An 18,651-nucleotide genomic window follows, 5' to 3' on the forward strand; every position below is an offset into this window, starting at 1 on the left:
ATCATTGTGGAGGTTAGAGAGTTCATAAAGTCTTCAGGCTGAAGGACTCAGGTATCCTGTTGGGCCTTGACATTTTTTCATTATTCACTAGGTTGCATCTATGAGAGTTATATCATCTACATCAATACTCTGCAAGCCACTGATAGTGTGTGGTGAAGGGTACTTCTTGTATCGCGAACTGGTCCACTTTCCCCTGTTTCATTTGCAAATTGTGTTGGGAATAATGATTGTCAGTACTTCTGTATGAGCTACTACAATAATTTCTCAAATTTTCTTGTTGTGGTAATATTGTGAAATATAGTGGAAGGAAATAATATATTGTCCGACTCTGCCTGGAAAGTACTCTCCTGAAATTTCAATAGTAAAGCTCTTTGTGACACACAACACCTCTCTTGTAGCATCTGCCACTGGAGTTTGTTGAGCATTTCTGTATGGCTCTCATGCAGATTAAACAACTGTATGACAAAACATGCCAATTTTCATTGAATTCTCTCTCTCTTTTCTCAGTCTTACCTGGTAAGAGTCCCAAATTGATGAACACTACTGAAGAACTAGTTGAACAAGTGCCTTGTAAGCTACTTCTTTTGTGCATGAATTACATTTCCTTCAGATTCTTTGTAGGAATCTCTGTCTGTCATCTGATCTTCCCACTATTTGCTTTATGTGGTCTTTCCTCTTAAGTTCATTTCAGATAGATACTCGTAGTATTTTATGGTAATTACTGTTTCCAGCAATTTGTCATCAACAGTATAGTTGCACAGTAGTGGATTTCTTTTCCTGTTTGTGCACATGTGTTACATTTTTTTATGCTCAGTGTCAACTGCCAGTACATGCACTAATCCTTTGTTGGTCCTTCTGCAAATCATTACTGTCTTCTGATATTGTTAACTTCTTAAAGACAGCTGCATTACCTGCAAACAGGCTTAAAGAGCTTCTGACACATTCTACTAGGTCATTCATACACATTGTAAGTAGTAACAGTCCTATCACATGTCCTTGGGGGACAGTGTCAAATGCTGTCATGAAGTTGAGGAACACGGCATCAACCTGAGTGCCGAAGTCTGCAGCACTGTGGTTCTCATGGAGGAACAGAGTGAGCTACGTTTTACAGGATCTCGATTTGCAGGATCTATGTTGATATTTATAGAGGAGATTTTCTTTCTCAAGAGATGTAGTAACACACAAGCATGTGGTAGTTCTTTCAGCAAGGGTGTCTGTAGCTGAGATCGGCTAGCTGGAATTCAATGCATTGAGTACAACATAACTATTATGACATCACTACATTTATTATCATACTTGAGCATAGGGTGGGGAGGGGGTGAGAAGAGATGATGGAAGGTGGTGGAGGAATAGTCTTCTGGGAGATGTTGTTGTGCTGTGAAGTTATTCAACATGCAACAGCAATAAATATCGTTTGTCCCTTGCAGAAGCAATTCATACTCATCTTCCTATTTGCAGGAGGGGTTCGATTCCTGTATTTTGAAAATAGTGGATTTACTATCTATCATTATCTCCTACCTTCTGCAGTTACTCAACACAAGAAGGTCATATTCGTAAGAGCATAACAAAAGTGTTTATTGATGCCATTAGCAACGGGAAAATACTTGAAATTGGTCTACCAGAACAGTGTTCCTTATACAAGGTGGGCAAAATAAAACTGGCCCAGAAAATATTTACAATAAGATTGGTGGAGGAGTGTCCCTTGTTGATGAACTTCAAAAAGGATGCTGAAACAGGCCCCCATTGATGTCGATGCAGCACTGTGCTCGATGTATCAGGCTCAGAGACAAGCACAGCAGCTCTGCCTGGGGGATAAAAGCAACAGTGTTTTCAGTGTTCCACTGTAGCTCTTCCAGGGTGTGAGGATTGTCTGAGTACACCTGGCCTTCAATTTGCCCCACAGGTAAAAGTCACATGGAGAGAGATCAGGTAATCGAGTTGACCAGGAGGTTACAGTGCCTCTGCTGATTGTTATTACCTCCCTGAACACCACATGCACTCGTGACAACATCGTCAAGATGCTGTTTTCTGTTACTCCAACTTGCTGAAAATTTCCATTCATTATTTGTGAGTTGATCCACATATGGATTATATTGTTTCTGGACATAGTAGATAGCATTAACAGTTTGATGAAAGAATCATGTTGTGACGTTGACACGAGATGCTGTGCATCAGACACTATCTTGAGATTATACAATGGCTCTTCAGCATTCGAGGGGATTTCCTGATGCTCAGTGATACATGTTCTGTGAGTGCACATATCATGACAGACTAAGCAAGGCCTCATCTGAAGAAATGGAAACTGATTATCCAAAACCCCTTATTCCACTTCATTCATTCAGCTGACAGTCTCATGGTTAGTAGTGCTGACTTGATCATGAGGCCTGGAGTCAGTTACCAGCTGGGCCACAATGGTGTGTGTGTGTGTGTGTGTGTGTGTGTGTGTGTGTGTGTGTGTTTAGTCCTCGTCATCTTTCATTATCATTTACCCACAACTCACTGAGGAGGTGCTAAATAAGGAGACTTGCACTAGGCAGTCAAACATCTCAGATCAGGTCTCCTAGTCAATAATGGCAAAATCACAATTCATTTCATTTCATTTCATTCAGAAACCATGGGCTGAACTCAACATGTGAAAGTTCTTTTGGATATTTTAACTCGTGCACAACAGTGAGTTTTGGAAGACTACAGATTCAGGTTCTTTCTGATAATGTCTCAGCACGATGATCTATTGATTCTCACTTGCTCAGATAAATGGCACTGAGATTTCGTGGGACATTTTTCTAGGCTTTTGTTGACTCGAGCAATGTTTTCTGGTCATAGGACTCTTTCAGACAGTTACAGTTTTTATTCATTACAGAGCCTGTTTCACATCATTTTGCTACTCACATCATTTTGCTACTAAGTTTCATAATGGAGACTTTGCTGGAGTTTTTGCCAAAACACTTCCTGGCTTCAACTCTTGTGGAAACAATTCTGCACCTATTTGCCATGAACTGTGCTGTGCATAACACTCAACAATGAATACATTGTGTTTTCATCATGAGTGTATTTTATGTTGCATTCAACTGGTCACTAAATATGTTTGCTCCTCTCACTTACTCAAACGTAATGACACAGTGAATCAAAATCACTGTATTTGGCGTTTTCTACAATGGGCACTTCTCCTGTTTGTTAACAAGGGTCAATTACATGTCAGTACTATAAATATTTTTCAGAGCACTTTCATTTCTCCAACATTGGCACATATCTAGGGGCAAGAGCTGTCTTAAAATTAAATGGAATAATACTAAATTGAACCATACACACATCTACAGACAATGTAGAAAGACCATATTGCTCTTATACAGTTTGTCACACCAATGACTAATTCTACGAGGGGCAAACCACAATTGAGAGGGTGTAGTATGCTGCAAGGAAAGCAATGATGAGATGGGCCCATTTCATGGAGGAGTGGCAGCATTGATTGAGATAGACCGAGAGCAACTGCCTACTGATATTTTAAATCTTTATTTGGTACACACAAAAATGTTATGGAGAAAAAAAAACATTAGAATTCTTAAATTAGATGTATATTGTTTTATGAACAATTTTACTTGCATTTGGGGTTTTATAAAATTTATTTTTTCAAATGTAAGCAACATTACCTGTAGAAGGTAAATGGGTGCTACAATATCAAACACCACAATGTTGTTCCTGTGGCTGGAAAAGGAGTTGCATTTGCTCTACATCATGTGAAATGTCTGAAATCGATTCCTCTTTGGAACAAAGTATAGAACAGTTCCACATTTCGCAGTTGAAAATTCCTGAACGGAAAGCCGACATCTCCCCTTTAGCCAATAGCTCGGCCAGTGACTAAGACTGTCACATCATACATCATTTACTGGTAAAGGAGCTGCTGTTTTCTTCTTCTTGTCAACTGGTTGTGCCTCTAATGAAGGCTTGTGAGGGTTTCTGTACCCAGAAAACATTATTTCATTTGCAATGTCCCCTCGGATCTGCTTCAACAACATTTGCTCTCTTTTGTTTCTTGGCAATATAGAAGACATGAATTCACAACACACAGATTTAAAGAGAGTCCAAATAGAAGAAGATACCATCATTTCACTTCAGTGGTACCCTGTACAGTTCAGTTAGTACTCCTGCAATGTCCATTCCCCCCATGTGCTTGTTGTACTGCTGCACAGTGGTGGGGCAAACCACATCTGTCTTTCTTCTCATTCAAATTCCATTTCTTTAAAGTATCCAGAATCACAGTGCTTTTGGTACTCAAAAGAGCCATGACCGCACTTGTGGATTGTTTTCTCGTCTTCTTAAGTGCAACTTTTCAACTTTTTTTTCTAAGTATGCCAGCTGAGTCCATATTAAACTGTTTCAAATCAACGATTAGGTCCAGAGTACAGAAAAAATTATCAAAATATACTCTACACTTCAAATCATTAAGTGTATTTCTACACAAAGATATTAGAGCCTGACCACCAATTCCAAATAACTTCCTATTTTGTGTAACCTCTGGCAGAATTCCTTTGCCTGTATAAGGCATAAAATCACAGACAATGCCTGACACACTAGTATGTACAAACATTTTGAAACCCCATTTATAGGGCTTACTTTGAGTATATTGAGTATATTGACACACAGGTTACCAGGCCTTGCACCATTATAAGAAACCATCACCTCACCAATAGATTGTTCAGTTTCTTGTTGTTGATGGCATATTTGTACGACAGAACCTGGAACTGGTATGATCTTGAATGGTCTGTCTTTACTGTTTGTTGGTGGCTCATTGTTTCCAAAATGTATATGCCCATGAAGTTTCTTGAAATCTTTTAAGCTCATAAATGCTTGAAATTTTGTCGAGATTGGTTGACTCTGCCCAGTAATCTGTGTAAGAAGGCATACTTACAATATTCATATAAATGAGTATACCAATGAACTACTCCACCTCACACTTTTGTTGACAGATACATTCGCCATCTTCACCACAAGATCATTGCTAAGGAATTTTCTGAAACACTGGAGTAGGGTATGTGCAAAAGAACTGTCCCATACACAAGGAACATAACTATAACACTGTACTGACTTAGTTTATCCACCTGAATGCCTTGCCTGTCTTTCCAGTGGTGGCTCAATTTTACGTATATAAATTGAACTGTTTAAAAATATGTAAGTTTTATAATTAATCTTTTAACATTGTCAAGAGTTAAAGAAAATGGGAAAAAAAGAATGATGGTAGCAGAGTGAATTGAACCCGAGTCAAAGTATTGCCAGTCGGTGCACCTAACCACTGGGCTACCAAACTGATACATGAAATGCTACTCAAAATCCCTCTACTTCATGTGCATATCTTTAGAGAGCATTTTACCTTTTCCTACGGCCCACTAAGGTGAAATAGGTTAGGAATTTCAAGGGGCATCTACCTACTTCTACTCACATGGTTTGAGCCAAATCAGTAAGCCTTATGCCATACTCTCGTGTTGTTAGATTTACATTTGGAGTGGATCTACCTTACTCTTTAAATATTGTATTCTCCTCCAAAGATCTACTGGAAAAGGACCTCTTTACCAGATCATCTACAGAAAACACTTTCATACTAAATTTCCTCATATACCCACTGTTTTTACCACCGTCTATAGACTTATGACGTATAAGGTTAGTAACTGTAACTAGATTGAACTATTTAAATATATTTAAATTTTGTAATTAATAGCTTAATATTGTGAGGAATTTAAATGATGGTAGCAGCACCAATCACACCTGAGCCAATGAATTGCCAGTCAGTGTACATGACCATTCTGCCACAGCACTATTACATTAACTGCTCCTCAAAAATCCCTCACACTCTACAATTGCACAATATCTTACACATGAGTTTGAAGAAAACTGCTGACGTCTGCAATTGCACTATATCAAGCACACAGTTTTGAAAAAGACTACTAACTTGATGCAGTGAGCACTCATATTTCTGGAAGGGATGATGTCACAACAGAGCATGCATTGTCAAAAACAAACAGCTGCATCCCTTCTTTGTATAGATCATAGTGTAGCTGGCCATTATTAGAGCACTCGACACTGGTCTGTAGTTATCGCGAAGACAATGCTACAAAACATGTTTTCGTCTATTTTATTTGCATGCCAGTACACATTTCATGAGAAATGGGATAATTCTGGTGCGATATTTCCAGTATGCTGTAGCACATAAGCACAAAATAATCGGCTGTAATCCACTATTGTGAACAGTCTCTGGCTGATATTACGGATATTCGTCTCTGCTGTAGACAAAAATATTGTCCTCCGGATCGCTGCCACCACCACAACCAGAGAGATGAGGATCTTCAGACAGTCAAGTAATGCTTGATCTTTTATTCCTTCCATAAAATGTGTTTGCTTCCATCTCAAATATCCTGTAAATGAGTAAACATAATAGTACTAGAAACATTACACATGTGCTTACAAAGTTCTTTGTAGGGGCAATGTTGCCTACAGACAACACTTTTTTCACACTTCATATTTATAAACATCAGGTAAGAATCCATTAAGACATTTGCATTATAACACACTTTCAAGGCTTTCTCTTTCTATTTACTTCTAGGTTTTACTGTACAAGATAAAACAGCACTGCAAAATAAAAACAAACTCCTGCTACTCCAGTAAACAATTTTCACCTAACCTAGCACACCATCTGCCAAAAGTGTACACTATTCATAAACTTTTCTCCAGGAAGAACAGAATATCGCTCGATCAGAGAATTTCAACGATTCTGTAAGCATCATTGCCCATCCAAGGATGAAACTTGAAAAATGTCACCAAAGACAATGTGCAATTTTGCCATTGCTTTCAGAGCAACAGTGCCCAATAGAAGGTTAACAACAAGGCACGGGGGGAGTTACAGCTTTGCAGTTCAAATGTGTTCTTCAAACAGCTCTCTCACCATCTGGGTCAGGATACCAACTCAAGTGAGGGTTACATGAAGGAACTACTACTGACTTTTGCCTTGGACAAGCTAAAGGCAAGCATCTCCTGCAGCTGGCAAGACATTGCCACATGTGCTGAAAGCAGCAGATGTGCCTTGTGCAATGTACGCTTTGTGCTGGGCTGTTGGGAAAACCTGGTATTCCTGTGCTTAATGACCACAGCTGGTACCCTTTTGCTCTCACCAAGATATTTAAGCAGCTGTATTGCACACAGCAGCATACTTACTTAAATTTAGTTAAATAAATGTGTGATCAACATTGTGATTAATGAGATCAAAGTACACTTCTATGAAGTGACTAAATGTTCTGAGAGTTTACAATTATTACATTTAATAGATGATTAAAACTTGGTACCCCAAGGATAATAAATTTTTAGTTAATTATTTTACATGAACAGATTTGTTATTTCAGCCGTTCATTCTTCCAGTTGACAAATATGAACAGTCTAACAGTAGCTTGTCCATGGACAGGAAGCAGTTGAAGGGCTCAGTTCCCTGCATTAGCACCACTTCAGTAGCATGTTTCTGTGGAAGTGAGTGACAGGTTGTTAGACATATTTTCTCCTGCTGATAGTGAGTTAGAGCTGAAGGTCCTTGCCTCTTCTGCTTGAGCAGCAGCCCAATCCCCATCTCACACCCCCAGAGGAAAAAGAAGGGACTGATGGTTGAAAGCAACTCGAACCTTAGGCTTGGAATCAGCTGCATATGGTCCTGAAGTTGGCAATGGCATTGTTCCAAGGACTGATTGTATTTCTCTGTTCTGGAGCCAAGTAAACCAGAAGCTTGTCGGTACTGTGTTGATTTTGGCTGCAGGTGCCTCAGTGTGCACAACAGACTGAAGACTTATGTAATGACCCTGTATGGATCAAGTATGTGCTATGCACTAAAAATGGCACTTGAGTGACAGAATGTATGTGAAATGCATTTTTTAAATGTTGGATGAAATTCATAAGACCACTGAAAAATTCCAAAACTAACTTCTTTCCAGTAATTCTCAAATAATACTAGGAACCTAGTTAAAACACAAAGCAGGGAGTAGGGAAATTTTCAACAACAAAAGGAAGTAATATTGTAAAATAGATTAGACTGCCTAGGTGGTAGACTATTTGTAGCAAAACTTAGGAATACTAAATCTAGCAAAGTCCAAAACAAATCTGAATGTGAACTTACAGAGACAATAATAATCAGTGGCCATGGACTCTGATTAATAATCATATGTTTCTACAGCCACTAGATTCAGACACAATGGTTGTAGAATCATCCAAAGAAACCTGAATTTGATAGCAGTAAAATATCCCAACCATACAGTAAGAGAAGGGAGCCACTTTAGTTACTGACCAAGAAAATTAGAAGAAAGGTCAGTGTATATGGTCGTTGTGACACAGCACTCCATGGAGTCATCAATCGACCAAGAAAAGTATGCATATGAAACTTCCTGGCAGATAAAAACTGTGTGCCGGCCCGAGACTCAAACTCTGGGCTTTTGCCTTTCACAGGCAACTACCAACTGAGCACACTCTGTTGCACAGTGAAAATTTCATTCTGGAAACATTCCCCAGGCTGTGGCTAAGCCATGCCTCCGCAATATCCTTTCTTCCAGGAGTGCTAGTTCTGCAACGTTTGCAGAAGGGCTCCTGTGAAATTTGGAAGGTAGGAGACGAGGTACTGGCAGAATTGAAGCTGTGAGGATGGCACGTGAGTCGTGCTTGGGTAGCTCAGTTGGTAAAGCACTTGCCCGCAAAAGGCAAAGATCCCAAGTTCGATTCTCGGTCCGGCACACAGTTTTAATCTGCCAGGAAGTTTCATCTCAGCTCACACTCCGCTGCTGAGTGAAAATTTCATTCTGGAAACATTGCATATACTTTTCTGGTAGGGGATACACAGTATCTTGAAGTAATGATGAATGCATTATCAGCCAGCTGCAACACTTATTGCAATATTAAAAATAGTTCTGATTTCCCACCATTCACACTACATACATACAGTGCCATATTGTAGATATTTTTGTTTCAGGCGCTTTTCTGAATTTGGTGTCCATATTTGGTATTGGAAAGCTCTTTTATTGTAGAACATTTTCTTAACATATGCTAGTATACTTTTGATGTTTGTCTTGCTTCAGAAATCTCATTTAATCCACTGTCTCTTTTGCAATTTTTATGTTTCATAAGTCACTGCTCTTTTACCTCCCACTCTTGTCTGCATTTTACACTGTAAATATTTTTATAAGAATAGGCTACCACTCACTGAATGGAGGGGGCATCAGGCACATCAAATATAATAACCAACTGAGTCTTTTAAGTTTCTCTAATGATCAAATGTATCAGTCATATGTAATGTTGGTACTATTACACTTTTTCTTTTCCTTTTATAGGCGATATTGAAGAGGAAGACAATCGAAGAAAGAAGAGGAAAGATGGTGATGGCAAAGTGCGCACAACAAGTGCTACTTTGGCAAGCAAAGGTATTAAGGCAGGAACTACCACAGTGGGTGGTACTAGCCAAATGGGCTGCACACCAATGGCAGGAACCGGGGCATCGATAACTCCAGAGGAAGAATCTGAACGCTCTCCCAAGGTACCACCACTGAAGATTGTAATTCCTGCAGCCAGCACTGCAGACCAGGACCCAGGGGGTGCGCGTGGTAAAGTGGGTGTGCCACGGCAGGCACTACCATATGTTGTGGCATCACAAGATGGTGCTGGCAGTAGTGGCAGCAGTGCTAATGCTGAGGATGCTATCAGTTCAGAGCAGTCACAGGTGCCGTCCTCTGGTGAGCAGGCCTGTACATCGACTGGCACCTCTGAGGAAGGAGCACGACCACAGCGTGTGTTGCGTTCTTCCAATCGTTCTACCTCAAATGCATCGTCGCCTGCTCCTAGTGGATCCTCGCCGCACCAGCCGCAACGTCAGTCCCCTCCTCCAATAACTACTTCAGACACACTCGAATCTTCATCTGGATCTGTGTCTGCAGGAATGACACTGACTTCAACATCAACTACTGTGTCACCACCAGAAAGCAGTGGTGCTCCCATTTCAAGTTCCATTCTGACATCTGGTGGGGCAGTGTCAGAGCAGACAGATCGTGGCAGTAGTCCACTGTTAAATTCACAACAGCAACAACAACAGCCACAGCAACAAGAGCAGTCACAGAAGGAGGCACAGCAACAGCCATCATTACAGTCACCTCAACAGCTGCCGTCCCAGCAGCAGCAGACATCTCCAGAACAGCTGCAACAGTCACAGCAGCAGCAGCAGCAGCAACAGCAGCAGCCACCCCAGCTGCAACACATACAGCAATCTCAGCAACAGCAGCAGCAACAACAGCAACAACCGCAGCCGCAGCAGCAGCAGCAGCAGCAACAGCAGCAGCCACAACAACAATTACAGCCACAGCAGCAGCAACAACAGCCACAGCAGCAGCAACAACAACAACAACAACAACAGCAGCCACAGCCACAGTCACAGTCACAGCCACAGCCACAGGCACAGCAACAATCATTGACACCACAGCAACAGCAGCAACAACAACAACAGCAACAGCAGCAACAGGCACAGCCATCAACAACACAGCAGCAACCACAACAACAGCAACAACAAATTCATACACAACAGACAACAACTCACCAGGAAGCTGGCTCAAATATGCCATCTTCAGTGACACAGTCAGCACCATCTTCCAGTTCAGTAGAACTGCATCCACGAAAACGCAAGATGAAGCAGAATCGTGATGCTTCCATGGCTAGCAGCAGTTCTGGAGCTGGTGTTACACCAGTAGCAGTGAGCAGCTCCAGTGGGGTGACAGTAGGACAGGGCTCCAACGTGCAGGTGACAATTGCCGCACAGGCGTCCTCTGCCGGTTCAGATGCTTCGGACTCTGGTGGTACTGCTCCTGACGTTCATCCACATGACCAACCTATCACCAACTGTTACCAGTTATTCCTCAATATCCGAAAACAGGTTTGTCCTATTGTTGGTTAAGTATTTACTCTGCAGAATAATACACATATATTAGCATTCTGTAACAATGGGCAACAACAAGTTTTTAATTTTTGTGAGCATGTTCTCTGTATGTGTGATTGGTCCTTTCACTCTGTAAAGAAGGAAAAGCAGATGACATAATGGTATTAGTTTACTGTTACAGGCAGGGCATAAATTTCTTAAGGTTGCTTATTTTTTCTACTTTACGTTAAAAGTTTGCACTTCAGTGCCTGTCTTAATATCATCAATGGAGTAATTCTTCACCAGCAGTTAGAAGATAGAAACATCACAGAGTGAAAAAGAAATTCAAAAGACCTAATATTTAGAAAACAAACTGCTGGTTTTTTGTATGTTTTAAATTTTTTCATAAAACATAGCTGATTGTACCACCTTAAAATGCAAATGATTGTGTATCATATACTTTGACAGTTGGTATCCATTTTATTTTGTCTGGGGGATATTAGGAGTTCTGCTTTAACGCACCAAGTTGACATGAACAGTACACACACAGGTGTTTTTATAAATATATCCCACAAGTGTCTACAGCAATACATTTGGTAGAGTTTAAGGAAATACGACATTTATGCTCTTTCTACATAAAAATTAGACAATGTTATAAGTTAAACAAAACAAGAAAATTTTAAGATATAAAATGTTGCTATGTGTTAGTGGTTTTGCCAGTTGTGCTTTGAATGCAAACGCAAATCCAGACCATATTCCTTAAATCTTACTTCAGTGTAGGACAAAAGGGACCGATAATATACAATGTGATTCCATGAAAATGAAAATGACAGATACTTTCAGGTATGATGGAGAAGGATAAATGTATCGGCGAACACAATCATTTGCCTGCAGGGGAACAGCAACTGCTAGTAATTAAAATTTTAGAACAGCCACAAGTTGCATGTAACTTTTTATTTAATTTTACATTTCACTTGGCCAACATGATTAGAGTGCTTACCTTAAGAGCTATGAGTAGTTGTTCATCTTTTGCTATAGTAAAATATGTCTGCTCTACTGAACAAGTACTTATAGCTCTTAACATATGAATTTTAGACCCCATATTCATTGCACAATTTTTCTTGTTTTGCTCCATACTACCTCCTCCCAAAATAAGGAAAGCAAAGAGTTTGCGGTAGAAGAGATCCACTGTAAGAAGTATTAGACCAGTTTCAATTTGGTTGTTCCGGAGCAAGGTCTCTTGCCTCAAAGTGATACATTTACCCATGTCCATTATTCCTGAAAGTCTTTAATGTCTTTGTGGAATCATCTTGTATAGGGTCAACCAGGTAAAAAAAATTAGTTGACTGATGTATCTATCTGTTTTTTGAACTAGTAACTATTCTTTTGTGTGTTGTTCTGAATCATTTATTTAAACAATCATGACTACATACCATGAGCACTTGCACAAATCAATGAAAATCCATGATATAATAACAACAGTATTATGAAAAGGAAAGGTTGCTACTCACCATGTGGAGGAGATACTGGGTCACAGACAGACACAACAAAAAGACTGCCATAAATGTAGAGCTTTCGGCCAAAGGGCCTTCTTCATAAGTAGGAGAACACACGTTCATCCACACAAGCTCTCTGGCCACTGATGCTGGCCTATGTCGTCAGAGACTATGGTCATGTATATGTAAGTTTTGTGTGCATGAATGTGTGTATGTTGTCTATTTTTCAAAAAGGCCTTTTGGCTGAGAACTCAATATGTATGACAGTCTTTTTGTTGTGTCTGTCTGCAATTCAACATCTCCTCTATATGGTGAGTAGCAATCCTTCATTTTCATGATATTGTCATTGAACCTTATTAAAAGCTAAAGTTTAAGGGTGACCAGTATCCTTTTCATTTTGGTGAAAATCTTGTTAAATGTGTTAAGAGTTTTTATGTGTAGTCACAAATTTATACGAAAATCTTGTGTTTACTTCTTAAGTGTGAAAAATGATTAAATTTGTTTATTTGCATTGCATCTGAGATATTTTTAATTACATTTCGTCAAATGTAGATTGAGAGGAGAAGAAAAGGTCTCTTTCCGGTGCAGCCAAAACCACCTCAGGGTTTCAAGGACTATCTTATGAATCGTTGTACTTATCTATTGGCTGGTAATGCATCATCTCGAATGTCAGTTCCAATGGCAAATCCACCCCAGAGTCTCAACCCTGCGATGAAGGATCTTTTTGTTGAACAAGAAAAGGAAAGGCACCGCTTGCGTATGCAGGTATGCTTGTGTTTAATCCTTTTGAATAATTTTTCCACTACCCTTAGCTACGGGAGTGTGCGATTGGGTGTCTGTGTGTGCAAATGAGTGTACTTTTACTAGAAAAGCAGCAAGAGCTCAAAAGCTAGTGTGTAGTGTTTCCTGTTATATGTTTATAAGTTCCCCACATCAGTCCACTGTACGTGAGTGATTGCCTTTCCCTGATTTCACATATAATGCCATTCAGGAATTTTATTTTTTTACTCTTGGGGCTCTTTCTAGTTGAAATCATGTAAATTGCTTGTGTATTGTATGTCTTAAGTATAACTAACTTGCGTAGCTTACTGTGATGAGCATATTGTAACTGTGTGTGTATAGTGGGGGAGGGGGAGGGTACTATGCATGTGTGTGTTGTTGATCAGAGAATGGAGAGGGAAACAAAGTGCTAGCCCATAGTCCACTTCTCTTGAATACCATCAAGGAGACCACTGTGCTAAATGTTCTCATCTGAAGAATGGATCATCTTCAACAGTGTTGTATGACCTTGTGCCATGAGACCCTGCAGAGAGGTTTTGAATTTACCTCAGTTGATCAGTGCAAATAATGTCAGGAATTTTATACCCCCACCTCTCATCCTCTTGTTGATTGAATATTGGTGATGAAAATGTTTGCATCACCGGTTTTCAAACTGATTATCTACATGTTGAGTGCTATTGCCCAATCATGTGTTACCAAGTTGGTTATCGACATTAGGTGACAGAACCCCAACAAATAGACTGTAATACATTGCATTTGTCTTCTCATTTGGAAAAATTTGTTCTATATAGAGCTAAAGTGCGTTTTAAGCGTTTTCGTGTGATAAGAAATCACTGCGCTAGCATCAGATTATGGATAAATAAGATGGAGACAGCGGTGATATGATACAGTTCTGCAGAGCACAAAAGATTCTATCATTTTTTACAAGCTGAAAATTTTGTTTTAATCATTGTGAATGGAGGACAGTGACAAATGGTTAATATATGTGGAAATTACAGTCTATCTTTGAGAAGATCACAAAAGTTCAATAATTACAGGTTGGCGCAGGATGATTCTGTTAAAGAATTTCTTTGCCTGTTCATGTTTTCCAACAAAACTGATGCATGTTTGGTGTAGGTGTGTTGAATTGTTAAGAAATTCTCTGTTTGAGCCTCTCCAACCAAATACATTAATCAGATAAGGAATACATATAGTGAACTACAGTAATCTTGAATGTGGAGGGAAACAACCTTATAAAGTGAAAGGCGGCAACAAACAGGTTGAAGTCTTAACAATTGGTGAGAATATTACTTGAGGGAGATAGGCAGTTGTATGTCTTAAAATGTTAAAAGATTATTTTGCTTTCTTAAAAATGCCTTTGCAACTATTTCAGAAACATATGTATAAACATTGTGCTTGTACCCTGCATCAAGAACTGAATACTTATATGTACCTTAAAAAGAAGCATAGTATTCTTAAGCACATTTACATGGCAGGCAGGAAGTGAGAGACTAGATGTAACTACATGTCCCATTATGATGTCCATATGGCATGGAAGCTTCTGGCAGAATGTACTTATCTTTTGAGGTGAAGATATATAAACAAACCCATGGCATGGCCATGAGCACCCACATGGTGCCCTCTTATGCCAATCTGTTTACAAGCCATCTAGAGGAAACATTCCTTGCCTCCCAAAACCCCAAACCCTTTGTCTCTTTCTGGTTCATTGACAATATCTTCATGATCTGGACCCAGGGCCAAGACACCCAATCCTCAATTCTCCACAGCCTCAGCACTTTCTCTCTCACTTGGTCTTCACTGCTCAGCATGCCTGGACATTGACCTCCACCTCTCTGATGATTCTACCCATAATTTTGTTCATATCAAGACCACTAACCATCAACAGTACCTGCCCAGGGGTGGCACATATGCAGTGATGAGAATGCCCTCGCCCAGTGTGCTGAAGGTCTTGTTAAGATTTTTAGACAGGCAGTATCCCCCTAACCTAGTCCACAAGCAGACAGCAGCCTCAGATACCTGTAATCCTCCCACCACCACCAATAACCAGCTGAAAAGCACTTCTTACTCATCACATAATGTCACCCCAGACTAGAGCAACTGAACCAGGGCTTCAGGTGTCTGTCATCATGCTTGGAAGTCCTTAGCACTCATCCTAAAATGGTATTCTACTACGTACTCGGCCTACACAATATCGTAGTCTGTACCTGTGCTACACCTGCTCCCACCCCCTTGCCACATGGTCACACCCATGTGGAAGGCCCATGTGTGCAAGACATGTCAGATTCACCATCCAGCACATCCTACTCTTGTCTCATCACAGGCTGATCCTATTCCATCAGAGGCTCGGCCACGTGTGAAAGCAGCTATGTCATACAGCAGCTGTGCTGTAGTTTCTGCACAGCATTTTATGTGAGAATGACCTTGAACAAACTGTCCACATGAATGAATGGCCACTGCTAAACTGTTGCCAAAAGCAGGCTGGATCAACCAGTGGTACCTCATACTGCTGAGTGCAACACGCTTGATTTCATTGGCTACTTTAAAACTGGTTCTATCTCGATCCTCCCCTTCACCTCGCAGAGGGCTCACAACTCTTTCATGAGTACACATGTGGTGGGTGTGGAGCCTCAAGCTACTATAGCATTTACTTCCTTTTTTGTGCTGCAATCTATCATCTCTGACTGTTCAACTACTTTTACTCTGTAACTCATGGTAGCAGACTTTGATGTTAAACCAGCTATTTCTTTAGGTTCTCCTTTCTTTCATTTACATCTTTATCCATTTACATTGTCAAATTTTTCAGCTGAAGTAATTTTTTGTCCCCTTTTCGGTTTAACCTAACTTTTTTCTTTTTTCCTATCATGTGGATCAAATGGAGAAGGGCACCTTAAAATAGCATCAACCAATGTCAGTCCCTCTACACAAAATAACTACATACTTACATATGTGCTTACCAACCAACCCTGGAGCTAGCCCCATGTGGTGTAGTTGTTACGTACCCTTTCAGTAAAGCCCCCTGAAAACACAGGAATCACACTTCGAATGCCAGAGCTGCTAGCTCCTCATGCATCCCAAAGAGTAGTTGCCCTTCATCTTGGGGTACCAACACTCCTAGCAACAGCCATTGTGACAGATGTTCTTCACTGCAGCTGGATAGCACCTTTGGGCAGAACCCTTGATAGGAGTAGGTGGCCTCAGGGCGGGTGTTTTGCACATGAAATGCATCAGACTAAAACAATGTAATGGCGATATTGACCTGGCTGTCTCAACAGGTATAGATGTTACAGTGTGGACAGCTGCAATCCAATTGCTTTGCCTACCCTGGCTACTCTATGGAAAGAGGGACAAGCCAGAAGACTGGTAAAAAATAAATAAAACCAATTTATCCAGTAGCTGGTGTGTACTTGTGAAGGAAATGTCTGCCAAGGAAAAATTAAAGTTGTGATGAATAGGGTGACATGGAACGTTACATCCCACTGCTCATGAGATGTTTTTGATGCTTATGTTTTTGATACATTGCCACCCCACACCATGACAGACCCAAAATGTGGAAACTCTGGAAGATTACTTCACAAAGGTCATCCTTGTGGTTCAACAGCATTTGCATGTGATTTGTATAGAAAACCATCCCCGCAATTCATGTTTGCCCAGTAATTCAAAAATGAAGAGGTGGACCATCTGTCATATACTGAGTCAAGGGAAAAATATGAACACCTGCATTGTGTTGACATTATAACAAATTATCCACGGGTCACAGTTGTCACCCCACCTACCTCAACTTTAACAAAACTGCTATAGACTGAGAATGTGCAACCAAAATAAAAAACTTGGCTTCCACTCTTAAAGAGCCAGCAGAAGCCTCATAGCAGAAGGCATCTGATATCCCTCTGACAGTACGGGAGAGGAAGACCCACTCTACAACTACTTCCTCCCAAGATATAACTGATGTAAAATCCAATACTAGTCACTGGTTTAAAAAGACTGTACAGCCAAATACTAGTCAGTGGTTAAGAGGTACCAAACCGTGAAAAAATGCAGAAGAAACAGCAAAAAAAGAAACTGGAGGAAAAGGACAGGAAAAGAAGGGAGTAAAGAACCAGTTTATCAGTTCTGGTGGAATCGGAACTCTCCTTGACAGCAGAAGAATCTATGGACACTATGCCAACCACACAGGAGACACTGGAAAACTCTTGCTGATAAACATCTTTGGTGATCACACTGACAACTTTTCAATCATTTTGTAGTGGAATTGCCATGGTTACTCTCACTAGCTGAAATAAATCCAACACTTAGTCACAGACTTTCCCACAGTATGTAATAGCAATACAAGAATTGAAACTTATAGAAGACTATCTTCCTAATAATAGAGGAAATAACAAATATGGCAAAATAGAAAAAAACCTGGAATGAGCATATGGAGGTGTATGAACACTAGTAAACTAAACACTTTCACTGGACTAATATGTATAAACCCTATATTTAAAGCAATAGCCATTAGAATACAATTGAGCATAGTGATGAAAATCTGTAACAACTATATTCCTCCGGACTGAGATATTGCGTACAGAGAGATGGAAGATATAATTAAACAGTTGTCCTTGTCTTTCATTTTACTAGCAGATTTCAGTGCTCTTAGTCACATAATAAGAATAAGATGATAACTAGTAGAGGACAACTACTAAAGATTTTTTAAAGTCCACCCTTCTGATTGAGGTTTCAGGGACTTCAGCCATTCACTAATGTAATAAAATAGAACACTACAGCCATCCTTACAATGTTATTTATTATATGGTTGACAATTTCTGTGCTTCAGTGCACCATCTTCAGGCTTTAACTGATGCTGAGGGGGTTAACTCGAATCGTATGCAGGATTCATCAGTGGCCAACATCTGTGAACATGATGATTGGCAACACAACATTGTTGTTACAGGTAGTCTGTGAAAACCAGTTCATAGATGTGATTAGAGTTAACCCCCTCAGCATTAGTTAAGGCCTGAAGATGGTGTACTGAAGTGCTGAACGTGGTAGCCATGTAATAAATAATATTGTAAGAACAGCAGTAGGTGTTCCATTTTATTACATAACTACTAAAGAGATTATTCTCAGTTTTTAATATCTGCCTAATAAATTCGAGAGCCCCAACACGTTTCAGCACCAAGTGTGGTTCCTGCTCTGCAATAGATTTGACAGTCTGCAGTCCTAACCTTACACCTACAATCCAGTGGAATGTTCATGACTGCCTTTGTGACGCTGATTGTGTACCATTTTGGTCAGTGCAAAGAGCCAATAGGAATTTTAATACTGCTAAAGTCACCTGTCACAGTAATACAGAGAAGATCAATCAAGTAGTGGAAGATGCAACAGAAACTATCATCCAAGCTGTAAACACTATCATACCATTTTCTTCAGGACCTCTGCCTTCAGAGAACAGTGGAGGGCTCTTATTACAACATAGGCCCCACC

At 40.1% G+C, this 18,651-nt stretch overlaps 1 protein-coding gene across 1 annotated transcript in view; it reads left to right on the forward strand.

Annotated features, from left to right (window-relative positions):
* The window catches only part of LOC126188785 (ankyrin repeat domain-containing protein 12-like), a 127,891-nt gene that overhangs the window by 85,392 nt on the left and 23,848 nt on the right, over window positions 1-18,651 (forward strand). Inside the window, exons 5-7 of the mRNA XM_049930398.1 lie at window positions 9,345-10,315; window positions 10,430-10,930; window positions 12,961-13,173. Of these exons, the coding sequence (XP_049786355.1) occupies window positions 9,345-10,315; window positions 10,430-10,930; window positions 12,961-13,173 (1,685 nt within the window). The remainder of the gene's footprint in view (window positions 1-9,344; window positions 10,316-10,429; window positions 10,931-12,960; window positions 13,174-18,651) is intronic.

This window comes from Schistocerca cancellata, chromosome 5 (genome assembly GCF_023864275.1).
Source record: "Schistocerca cancellata isolate TAMUIC-IGC-003103 chromosome 5, iqSchCanc2.1, whole genome shotgun sequence".
Classification (NCBI taxonomy): domain Eukaryota; kingdom Metazoa; phylum Arthropoda; class Insecta; order Orthoptera; family Acrididae; genus Schistocerca; species Schistocerca cancellata.